The 12,314-nt window shown below is 46.1% G+C and overlaps 3 protein-coding genes across 4 annotated transcripts in view; 1 reads left to right on the forward strand and 2 right to left on the reverse strand.

Moving 5' to 3' along the window:
• The window catches only part of LOC108618198 (uncharacterized), a 31,146-nt gene that overhangs the window by 8,402 nt on the left and 10,430 nt on the right, over positions 1–12,314 (forward strand). The window lies entirely within an intron of this gene.
• Positions 1,010–4,499, reverse strand: LOC108618218 (carboxypeptidase B). 2 transcript variants are annotated; one of them, XM_089472899.1, is made up of 3 exons: positions 4,082–4,499; positions 2,112–2,478; positions 1,010–1,964 (listed from the first exon to the last, which is right to left on the reverse strand). In XM_089472899.1, the coding sequence occupies exons 1-3, from the start codon at positions 4,494–4,496 to the stop codon at positions 1,196–1,198; spliced, it is 1,551 nt and encodes a 516-aa protein (XP_089329025.1). In that variant the 5' UTR covers positions 4,497–4,499; the 3' UTR covers positions 1,010–1,195. The 2 variants fall into 2 exon arrangements, with proteins under 2 accessions (XP_089329025.1, XP_017869632.1); XM_018014143.2 differs by lacking the exon at positions 4,082–4,499 and adding an exon at positions 2,554–3,089.
• On the reverse strand, positions 5,570–10,734 carry LOC149267908 (uncharacterized). Its single transcript, XM_089472898.1, has 5 exons — positions 8,208–10,734; positions 7,940–8,128; positions 6,666–6,807; positions 6,081–6,606; positions 5,570–6,012 (listed from the first exon to the last, which is right to left on the reverse strand). Exons 1-5 carry the CDS (start codon positions 10,717–10,719, stop codon positions 5,719–5,721), a joined length of 3,663 nt encoding a protein of 1,220 aa, XP_089329024.1. The 5' UTR covers positions 10,720–10,734; the 3' UTR covers positions 5,570–5,718.

Below are 12,314 nucleotides of genomic sequence, written 5' to 3' on the forward strand. Positions count from 1 at the left end.
AGGGTATCGCATGGTCGTGAATATGCTGAGTTTCGAGTCGTGCTTTGGATATATTGCTTTGCTTTTTTCTTCGATTTATCGCATTTTTTTTTCGTCTTCGTGCAGCGCTTCAAAATCACTTTCTTTGCGCGGCAAACGTTTATCGCTGGCCTTTCGCCTGCTTCGCATAATTTTTATATGCATGTTAAATAAATAGATAAATGAATAACATCTTTTGCCCGTTGTCGCGCCATTCGTCGTTTATCCAATTTCAGTTTAAGCCCCACTTCCCACTCCCCATTTCTCTCTCTCTCTCTCTCTCTCTCTCTCTCTCTCGTTCGCCCCCGATTTGTTTATACTAGTTTTGAAAACGCGATTGAAAGTGAAAGTTTCACCCAGTTCAACTAGCTTTGGCTATCGGTGGTTCTCCCTCTCGCTCGCTCTCTCTCGCTGTCTCGTTCTCGCTTTGTCTTTGTCTTAGGCTCTAGCAGCAACAGCTTTTGCAGACCTGCTCTCTCACCCGCTCATTTATAGTTGTTTTTTTTTATTCCTCGACTGCTTTCTATTTGGCTATCTATGGGTGTGTGTGTGTGTATATATATTTGTATATATTTATTTATATTCAATATATAGCTTCTGCTTCATTTAATAATTGCTTCAAACTTTAAGTACAGCTTTAAGTAGCTCGCCTAAAAGCATGCAATGTTTTTTTCTCTCCCTTCCTGAAGCAAGCAGTTCAAAGTTCTATAAATTTCAATCACATAATTAATAGTTTTAGCTGGTAAATAAACACATTAATTACTCTGGGTGTTTCCCTTGCATCACACATCGATATTGATCACGATCGTGGCATCATTACTAATGGTTTAGCAGTAGCTATTAGCTCAAGTCCATTAGCAAGACTATGTCATAATTATTAGATGATCAAAGTAAAGATATAAACATTTGAAAGTTGATGTGGTTAACTTTTGCCAACTGTTTGCACAATGTGTCAATGGAAACCTATAAAGAGGCGAGAAATCTATTGTTCGTCATGTTTATTTAAAGCAGAATTCGGTTTGACATACAGATGCATCGTAAATTAATTTAAATTATAAAGCGCGATGTTTGCATTGAAAGCAAAACAAATAAATAAATAAATAGTTAAAAAAAAAAAGTTAAATTAAATTTATATAAATTCTAATCAATCAATCAAGATCAATCAATGCGGCTTCACTTATTGCAACTGCTGAGCTATGGTCTTTAGGAATTCGTAAACCTCCTCGCCGGACTCGAGTATGTAGTGGGGCGGCATTAGATAGCCATAGCGACCCTGATCCTTGAGGAAGACATTGTACACGAACTGCGGCTCGATGTGCTGCTGCACCCAGTCGGCCGCGTTGCCCGATCTCGCCAGCTTCTGGCGATAGCTACTGCCCATGCTGTACTCGGCGTGGTTCAGGCGACGGAAGTTGAGGATGGCCTGGCGAGCTGTGTGGCGCAGCTGGCGCTGATTGCTGGTCACATAGTCGGCGTCGCCCCACGGATAGGTAATCGTCTGGCCGTAGCCGCCGAACGAGACATATGCACCCAAGTAGTCGCGCATGCCCAGCAGGAAGCTGCGCATGGCTCGTGTTTCGGGCTCGGAGAAGCTTTTGGCGCCCCGATAGAGATTCTTGCACGGATTGGATGAGGCGCCCGCCTCGCCCCAGGCATAGTCAAAGTTGCGATCCAAATTGACGCCGTAGCAGCCGGTGGTAGTGTCGTAATTGCGATTCTTGGTCCACAGTCGATCGGTGAGCCGCGAGTACTGATAGCCATCGGGATTGACCAACGGCAGAAAGTACCAGTCGATGTGACGCATCGCCCTGTCCGCCTGACCCTGTTCCCACAGCCAGGTCAGCTTCGAGATGGCATAGGTTAGCGCCGCCGGGCTGAGCCAATCACGTGCCTGCATCCCGGCATCCACAAAGACCGCGAAATTATTTGAATTGCCATTCGAGACTCTGAAAAGCCAACAGAGCAATTAGTAGCATTAGCAGTGGCTAAAACAGCCCTGTTAATTAACAGTACAGAGTTAACAGTGAGCAGTACGCATACGTAAAACGTTTACGTAATGCAATACGTAACTGTAGCAGTAACTGTTGACAGACCTGAGCACCTCCAGCGGTCGCTTATTGCGTGTGACGCCAATCTGCACGATCTCCGCCAGCTCGGAATGCGTTTCCAAGACATTCTGCAGGAATTGCTGTATATCTGACTGATCGTGATAGCGGCGCCAGGTGAGGAGAACACCCTCACGATTTAGCCAGGGCAGCGAGTAGTTGGCCAATGGATTGTCCTGGTCGGTGTCCGTGTCGCTGATCTCCGTGTAGGTCTCATCGATGGCCGTCTCCAGATCGTCGATCATGATGTTGTAGCTGAACGCGGTCTGGGCCATATACTGCTGGGCGGCAGCCACGTTCTTGTGCTCGATGATCACGTCGATGCCGTCTTGATTCACGTTCCACACCTCGCTGCCTGCGAAATACACAGATTAAGAGATCTATCAGCACGCCGATGGATGGAATGAGGCGATGTTTTGCTCATGGCTACCAAAGTGTCGCAGGAATGTGCGTAGTTTTGGCTGCCTGAGACGCGTTTCATGCAGCTTCCAGAGCTGATGGCCGTAATATCGTTTCACCGAGGCACCACTGCGATAGCGTCGATTGATCTGATATGTGGAGCTGGGCGATAGGAAATCGAAACGTCGCAGATCGGTGGGCGAGAGCCACTGCAAACTCTCAAAGGTCGCCTCGTACAGCTCGGTGCTGTTGAGCGTCCACAAGTCGGGCAGAGTCGCGAGACCCGGCACTGAGACACTGCGCCACAGCAGCCACTGTGCACCACCGACGCTGGCAACCGTCAGCAGTGGTACGAGGCCCAGTGCCAACAATAACATCATGCTGATCGTGCCACACAAACAGAACTAATTCTCCACACTCTCGCATCTCTCAGCAGAAGGTCAAAATTCGCTGAATTCCAAGTTCGAAAATTTCATGATTAATATCAATTTTATGTGTGCAGAACACCTGCTATCTGCCACCTGCCTCTCGCCAGGTGATTAGTAGTTGACTAGCTGACTAGCTGACTAGCTGACCGGCTGACCGGCTGTCTAACTGTGGTTCACTTGAGTCACTGTTTGTGGTTGGGCGTTTGATGTTTGACACGCTGCTCGATTCTATTCTTTCGGTAAAGAGGTCAATAGCCCACCTTTGATCTCGAATTCAGCAGGTGTTTTCGAACAGTTACAAGTTTCGGATTCGATTTGCATACCTGACAGTTTCTTGAAGTCTATTCTGCATATCTTTAAGGATAGTCATCAGCGACTAATATAAATTTCTTAATCACGGCTATTATCTTAAAATGCGTATTTAATATACATGAATCTATATTTTGATTAGTTTTTTGTTTCTCTTAAGTTATGATAGAAGACTGGCTAATATATTAGATGGGTAATTCGCTGTTCTAGCATATTGTTTTGTTTATCAATCAATACGTCTGGAGAATCAATCAATCACTCAAATAGACTGCGAGCAGTCAAGGCATTCGTGAAGTAATACTAGTTCCAGTATTATTTCTAGTTTTACAAGTTTTTCCCTTATTAGTCAAACTTAAATTCATTCATTGTATCAGTCAATCAGTCTACCTGTAAATCAATCAATTATTCGCACAGTCAACACAATCATTCAATCCATCAAATTGTTCTTAGTGTAGATCTTCAATCAAACAATTATTCAATTTGACTACTTCTTTTTCACTTCAACGTATATCATCAATCAGTCAGTTAGTCAATCAGGCAACACATAAGTTCAGCTTTACATCTTTGCCTAACTGGTCCAATCAATCAACAAATCCGACTCACATTGATTAATTCATTAATTTATGGTAGAGCATCAAGTCTTCGGTAAAGCCTCGCTCAATTTTGTTTGGTTCCCAATCGGAAACATGAAATATGTGGATTCCGTGATCGAGCGCCTCGTTAGAACGTCGCTCGAGTCGATTTCTGTGTATTTTGGCTAGATTGATGGGCTGAGACTGAGAGGCCTCAGGTGGTTGCCTCGCCACGCCTCGCACTACTCACCGAAGTCTTCGACGAACTGCTGGAACTGGGCATCCGGTGATTTGTCGCCCATTTTGCGAGTGCCATTGAAGTTGAGCTTCCAGAGCTGAACGCCGCGATAGCTTACATAGTTCTCGTCCAGCGCAGCGCGCAGAGGCGAGCGTCGGCTCATGCCGCCGCTGGGCTGCTCCATGGGCCGCAGGTAGCGCAGCAGCTGGGCGACGCCGCCGCCGAAGAAGGGCAGACGGACGAGATTGTCGCCGCTGCGTGCAAACAGATCGTAGCGCCTCACTGCCTCCGGCTGTGGCAGCCACAGTGCGCACAATGCGACGGCCAGCAGTGCGTATGCGTAATGCATTTTGAGAGACTCTGCGTTTGCGGCGTTCGAATTTGTTGATGAATGTTGCTCGATTCGATGTTCGATTCTGTTTGGCATGCGGCACGCTTCGAATTGGCCAAATAACGGCTACATTTTTCGCTTTTGCCGCTGTTCTCAATTCTCTGGACACACACATACACACAGACGCACAGTCGGTGGGCCAGAAATTTGCATAGCTTAACTTTTACTTTGCTCGAAATGTTATAAATAACTGTTATACTGTTATACTGCCCAAACTATTTGTTGCAATTCTCAGTCGCTTTCGTTTCGCCCTCTCTTCCTCTCTGTTTCTGTCGAAGTCTTTCACTTACGTTCTCTCTCTCCATCTCTCTTAGGCATACTCGACCTCTTATCATCTTTAATATTTGACTTAACCAGTTTTTTTATTTGCCATACTTATCCATAATACTCATATAAATTTTATTTGTGCCATAATTCTTAGTTGAATTTCATTGTCGTAGTTCGTGTGTCTGATTTACATTCAATAAATTCGTATATTTTGTGAATCGGGAAATTAATTAATCCATCAAATTAAAAAATTATTATAGATATAAGAATAAACTGTATAAAACACTCCTGAAATAAATTTGTATATATATTTATAGAAGTCTTTCAGAGAAAGTTCAGAGCAAAGATACTATGTAAAAGATCTGTAGTTCATTTATGGATCATCAATAAAATATTTGTAGACCATCTGAAAATAATTTATAAATCATCCATAGATCTGTAGGTCATCTGTAGATTGCCTGTAGATCATCTGCAGATCATCTGTATATTATCTGTAGATCATTTGAAAATATTATTAGTAAATTATTTGTTGGCAGACAATTGAGCATATATAGATCATCTATAGATATATGCAAAATCATCACCTAATATCTCGAGGTTTTTATAAATTGTTTATATTATTTGTAGAGCATCTGAATATGATATTTTTGGTCTCATGCCTCTGATTTTTGTACATTTTTTAGATAATTATAACAAAGCAAGTGTAGTATTTTCCACTTGTTGGCCAATCGTAATATGACCCAAAGATATGTTCGTCTGTCACCTAAAGTTTTCCCTTTAACGGTAATTTGAGCATGCCTCTAAATCGATCGTTCTTGGTTTTCTTTTTCAATAAACATGTCTCAGTCTATTTTGATATATTCAATTTGTCTAGTTACAAATAAATAAATAAATAAATAGTTTCGTATAAATAACATTACAAAAAAAAAATAATAAATTATGAATGCGAGAAAAAAAAATTCATATTGAGCTAAGTCTAGGAGGAAGGCAACTAGCGAACGCGGCGACGGATGCTGCGGGTGCTGCTGCGGGCATCCTTCGAGCGACCCTGAATGATGGCGCGAGCGAGGGTGTCGGCAAAGGTGTAGCCATCCTTGCCGTTGTTCTGAATGAACTTGGCGGGCAGGACGAAGCCGTAGCGACCGGTGTCGCCCATCTCAATGGTGTAGGCGTACTTGATGCCCGCAATGCCCTTGGCCCAGTCATCAGAGCCACCGGCAGCGGGATAAAGCGTCGTAGCCGACGATCCTACAGTATACTTGACGCCCGAAGACTTGGTGATGATCTGAAATGAGGGGAGAATGGATATTGAATGGATATTCAAGAATCATTCGTTAGGCCAACTGATCTTACCGAGCCCGCTTGGCGTGCCACGCGATCTAGATCGGCGCGATCCTTGGTTAGTTGATAGTCATAGCCCCATGGATAGAGTATGTATTGGCCATAGCTGTGGAACGAGAGATACGCCTGGAAGGTGTCGCGAGGGAAGCCGCTAATGAATTTCGAAATGTAGAACGTTTCCGGCTCGGAGAAGGCCTTGCTGCCACGGTACGTCTGGGAGCAGGGACTGGCCGAGGTGCCCTTGCCGCCCCACTTGTAGCCGAAGTTGCGATTGAGATCGACGCCCGGACATTGACGTCCATGGGAGCGCATGTTCTTGCGCCACAGGCGATCCGTTGTGTGAGAGTATTCGTAGCCATCGGGATTGGCCACCGGATGGATGTACCAGTTAATGTTGCGCATGTGGTCGGGCAGATCCTCCCAGCCCTCGATCAGCTGATTGGCTATGTAGCTGACAGTGGCCGGACTGATCCATTCGCGGGCATGCATGCCGCCATCGATCCAGACGCTGGGATTGCGAGCATTGCCATTTGAGATCCTGCGACGATTAGCATTAGTCTTTACTGCTCCTAAGCAATTTAGTTTGATTCCACTTACTTGAGAATCTTGAGCGGGCGCTTCTCCACGGAGTAGCCAATCGTTTCGGTGGAGCAAATGTCCGGATAGGTTTTGGCCATATAATCAATGAAGCCATGAATGTCCTCCAAGCGATGATATGCCTGCCAGGTGAGCCGGTGTCCTGTGAAAAGTACCGAGAGAGAGAGAGAGAGAGAGAGAGAGGGAGTGAGTTTAGTTTACGCTAACAAACTATGGCAACCCCAACCGGCCGTTCGTTCAACTCGGTCGTAAGGAAACCAAGTGTCAAGTGCTTCGACTTGGCTCGGGACTTAAGGAAATTGCGTGTCCTGTCTGTTATTGATTAAACAAGTGTCTTGCCGGGCTGCCTACCCAAGTTCATATCTCAGTCTCAAGTGCAACTTCGGTGGGAGGGGCGATGGCCGTAAACGTGCGAGTGGGCGTGGCAATGGCATTTAAAAAGCTGTCGCAACTATTCCGCCTGTCACTCAATCGACAGACTCGATGTCTATTTTTCCCTTTGCAACCCCTTTTCGATTGTCTTCTGGACTGCATAAATTTTGAGCCACCTTCACGGTCTGTTCCTCTGATATCCCTTGCCAAATGAAATACTTGATGTGGGGTATATCGAATGTATAGCTGAATTCACATTAACAAAATGGGCCAAGCAAATGTCATATGACGATGGCCTAGGCTAATTGAAATAACTGATCGATTATTGCATATATCTATTCATTCAATTAAGTTCGATATATATCGCTTTTGTTATTGCTTACAAGTCCTACGCATCTTAAGTTAAGGTTTTAATAATTATCGATTACTAACGATAACGATACATTTGGTATACAGCCATACAGATGAGGTATGTATATCACTTATTTCACTTTATATCACTAGACAAATTCAGATAAAATTTCTATATTCAAAAGTCGATCAATTATCATAATAAATTATCAACCATCATTATTAATTATCATAATAAATTATCAACCATCATTATTAATTCATTGAATTGAGAAAAGTTGCGAATAGCTGCATTGTACAGGGTATCTGTGGTCGACTCACTCAAGTTTCTGCTCTACCTTTGCACCGTGCCCTGGCAGCGACTTGATTTTTTGTTATCGTGCGTTGTGACACTTTCCGTTTTATGACTTTTCACACGCCTCAACTATTAGCTGCATTAAAAGCTCATTTATGGCGACACCTGAGCTGGGGCACAAACGAAATGCTACCCCAAAATTTGCATTTCTCTTCATTTCAGTTGTTTACTTCATACTCTTGCCTTGGGTACTCACCCTTGCGATTCTGGAGCTCGGCGATTTGTTCAGCGGGCGGATTCTCGACTTCGATAACCTGCTGCAGGTTATCGATCAGCACGATGCGCGATAGATTTGCGGCGCGTATGTGACGCTCAGCAGCGGCCAGCACCTGTGGCTTCAGCAGGTAGTCTACCTCCTGTTTCACCTCCTTCCAAAGCTGTCCATCTGCAGGAATTAGATAGGAATGAGGAAGAGAGGGTTTAGTCATGCATGCGGCCTGTGGCATGTGGCATGTGGCACTTACCGTATTTCGTTTGCAACTCGTCGGCCAGCTTCTTGTCCTTGTCCGTTTGCACCACAATACGCCACAGCTGTGCTCCATCGTAGCGTCTCAACTGTGCATTGAATGCACTCTCTGTGGCCGACTCCTGCTCCGCGTCCATGTCTGGCAACGGATCTTGCTGTATGAATGAGGCATTCACATAGTTCAACACGCTGTCCACGACCTGAATGGGCTCCGACTCGCGCTGGGGTGTCTGCGGCACTACGGCGGGTATGATCGTGGTCAGGATCGACTGCTCGGGCTCTGGTTGAGGAGCAGCTGGAATTTCGACTGCGACTGCAGCGGGGATTTCAGCGGGGACTTCAGCGGGAATTTCAGCGGGGACTTCAGCGGGGATTTCAGCGGGGATTTCAACGGGAACTTCAGCGGGAGCTTCAGCAGCAATTTCGACTAGATTTTCAGCTGGAGCTTTAGCGGGAATCTCAGCTTGGATCTCTGCTGGAATTTCTGCAGCGATTTCAGCTGGAATCTCAGCTTGAATTTCAGCTGGGACTTCATCAGCTAGCACATCAGCTTGTGGTTCTGCTTCCGGTTCAGCTTGTGGCACAACCTGCTCCTCTGCTTCTGGTTGAGTTTGGATTGCTTCTGGCTCTGGCTCTGGCTCTGACTGTGGCTCAGCTTCAGTTTCAGCTTCAGCTTCAGCTTGTGGCTCCGCATCGATTATTTCATCAGCCAAGATCTCATTTTGCTTTTGTGTTTCATCTGGCTGCTCCTCCACAGCTTGCTCCGCCTCCTGCTGCACCTCCGGCTGAACAGCAGCTGCCGGCTTGCCAGCTTCCTCTTCGTTTTGTTCAGGCACACTAACAATTTCGATGCGCTGTGATTCGGCATCGTTCAAGGGTTCCTTCTCAGCCTCTGACTCGGCTTCAACTGGTGCTTGCACTGGGATTTCTACCGGAGCCTCAACTGGAGTCTCAGCTGGAGTTTCTATTGGAGCTTCAGCTGGAGTTTCAGCTGGGGCTTCTACTGGAGCTTCAACTGGAGTTTCAGCTGGGGTTTCAACTGGGGCTTCTGCAGGAATTTCAACTGGAGTTTCGGCTAAAGCTTCAGCTGGAGTCTCGGCTGGAATTTCTACTGGTGTTTCGACGAGTGTTGCCACGGGAATTTCAGCTGGAGTTGCCACTGGTTCCTCCACTAATGTTTCGCCATCGTTTTGGCTCTCCTCTGGCGCTTGTTGCTCTTCAGCGGCATCACTAGCCACTGGCATGGCTTCCTCGATTAACTGTTCCGTGGCTGTCTCCATTATCGGCTCAGCAGCATCCGTTTGTGTTTCGAAATCTTCGACTGGCTGCTCTGCTGGTGTCTCCTCAGCTGGACTGATTGACTGCTCGTCCTGCTGGGTCTGCTCCTCGGCTTCGGTCACGTTCAGCTCCTCGGGCAGCAGCTCGCTCATGGCTGCACTCAGGCCTTGCTCAATATCCGCCGAGATGGTCTCCAGCATGGATGATGCCTCGGTGGTGTCCACTTCGTTCTCAGCGACTGCAACTGGCTCCGGCTGGGAGTCCTGTTGCTCCACGATTTCTGGCTGAGATTCAGCTGCCTCGGAGTCCACCTGCTGCTCCACTGGCACAGCCGGGCTGTTCTGCTCATCTGTGGCAGCTGGCGTGCTGTCCTCGGCCACCAGTTCATCATCGGCCTGCGCCTCCTCGTTGGCTTGCTGAACTGCCTCGGTAGTCGCCTCTGCCATGGCCTCCAGCTGAGCTTGTTCCACAGACTGCTCCATGGGCTGCTCAACCACATGCTCCTCGATCAGCTCTGGCGATGCGATCTCCGCTGCCACCGGTTCCAGTCCGCCTGTTTCTGTCCGCTCGGTCTGTGCCTCAACCACATCGCTGGGCAGCTCCACCAGCTGCATGACCGGCGCATCTTCGCTCTCCAACATCAGCATATCGGCGCTCTCGCCCATCGCTGCATTCTCCGCCTCTGCGGCCGCCTCTGCCTCAGCTGCGGCCTCGGCGTCGGCCTCCGCTTCAGTCTCTTCGATAGTGTTGCGATTCACATGCTCCGTGTCGTCCAGCTGGCTGGCCACAGACTCTGGCACCAGCATGAATATATCCGTGGCGCCATTCGCCGGCACGGCGGCCATCTTCATGTCATCCACGACAACGGTGGCTGGTTGCGTTTCAGGTTGTGTTTGAGCTGGCGCGGACAATTCGTTCCGCTCCAGGGTCAAGCGATCCAGTGACATGGCCGCCGTTTGGCTGACCGCCAACACCAGCAGCAATAGAGCTGTTGCTGTTGTCATAGTTATTTTTGTTGTTGTGGCTTGAAATGCTGCTCTTGATCTCCCGTCGTACATCTTAACGAGATCTAACAGTAAACCGTAATGAGACATGTCCCATTGGTGGAGTGGAGCTTTTATACCAACGCTTCGAAAGTATTGCCATTTCATTTTCGATATTTCTCTCTCGACGGCGCCGTTGGCAGCGCAGTCAGCGCTCAGTGCGAGCGAGTGTCCGCTTACTGTGTGCATGCGTGTGTGTATGTATGTGTGTGTGTGTGTGTGTGGGGCAATCGTGTTATGTATGTAGATTGTGGCGATTGCTTGTGACCAGCACCAGCAACAGCAGCAACAGCAACAGCAACAGCTACAGCTACAGCTACAGCTACAGCAACGTTAGCGGCGACTGCGACGCTGACTGCGACAGCGACGCCTCTCTTCCTTGTGGGACGCGAGCGTGGAGCGTCGCCCGCTTTTATCGGTTGCATGAATCTTCATAAATGCGATGCTTTTTGTTGTTGTTGCTGCTGCTGCTGCTGCTGCTGTTGTTGTTGTTGTTGAATCTTTTATGTTAATTTTCAAATCGGATCGTAGACAAATGTCACCAACTGCCGCCCGCTCTCGCTTTCTTTCCAGGGGTTGATTTGCTTATAATCATAATATTAATGTTGATGTTGCTGTTGCTGTTGTTATCTTCCCTATTCCATTTCATCTTCATCTTCTTCTTCTTTTTCTTCTCTGATATACGTTAATACATAATACCATAGCTTAAAGTCTGCGCTCAGAAGTACCTGCCCAACAATTATCACACATACCAAACATTTTATATTTGCTATCTGTAAATAGTTTGTGCTTACCTTAAATGGGGATTCCCCATTTGGCTTGACTTTCTTTGCAAACTGTTATATTGTATGTATATATATATATATATGTACATATATTATATAATGTATTTTTCTATCTATGCACTTCCCTAGTCGAATTCTGAGCATGAAATCGGGAACGTTATACAACATATAATAGTATATACTATAGTATGTATATTTACGATATCTGAATATCTCTGCGCATTATACGATGCACGTCATACGCTATACGATATACCATATAGATATCTGCGTGTATGCACTTTCAATGCCTCACCGAAAATGACTTGAATAAACGCAGCAGATTATTGATTGATATTTGGAGCATGTGCTAGATTTATATAATGCCGATTGCACTTTCTATATGCGCATAGGCCCAGGCAGCTGATTATCGATCATTAATTAGTGTCTGGGCCTTGTTTATCGATATCAATTTGCTCATAGTGTCACTTAATACATATGTATGTGTGTGTCTTTGTCTTAATCGGTCTTATTGTTGCTTGACAAAGCGCGAAGGGGGCGTGGCTGGTGAGACGTGCCCGCCCACAAGTGAATGACAAACAGATGAAATTGGCAGCTACTCAAAAATTGATCGATTGTTGTTGTTGTTGTTGTCTTCTCGTTGTCTTGGCTTTTGAGATTTCCAATTTGTAAAGCATTGACATGATTTCTGAATGAGCGCAGCTCTTGTTATTGCTGTTGTTGTTGTTGCTGTTGTTGTAGCTCTGCTCTGATCTACTCTCGCTCTCTAATCAATCGCCGCTTTAATGCCGCTCCTTTCACTTTAGATATATGTATAAATATATCTCTATATGTGTATATGCATATGTATATCGGTTTATCAATTGTCAATTGAGGAAGAGCGTATGGAGCTCAAGTAATTGCGAATAATCAACATTTGACTGAAGTAGTGAAATTGTCCTTAATACACATAAATACCCAATCGACTCTGCTCTGTTTTTATGTATGTACATATATAGT

The sequence above is a fragment of the Drosophila arizonae genome, chromosome X, assembly GCF_054131065.1.
Source record: "Drosophila arizonae isolate 15081-1271.41 chromosome X, UAZ_ARI_1.0, whole genome shotgun sequence".
Lineage (NCBI taxonomy): Eukaryota > Metazoa > Arthropoda > Insecta > Diptera > Drosophilidae > Drosophila > Drosophila arizonae.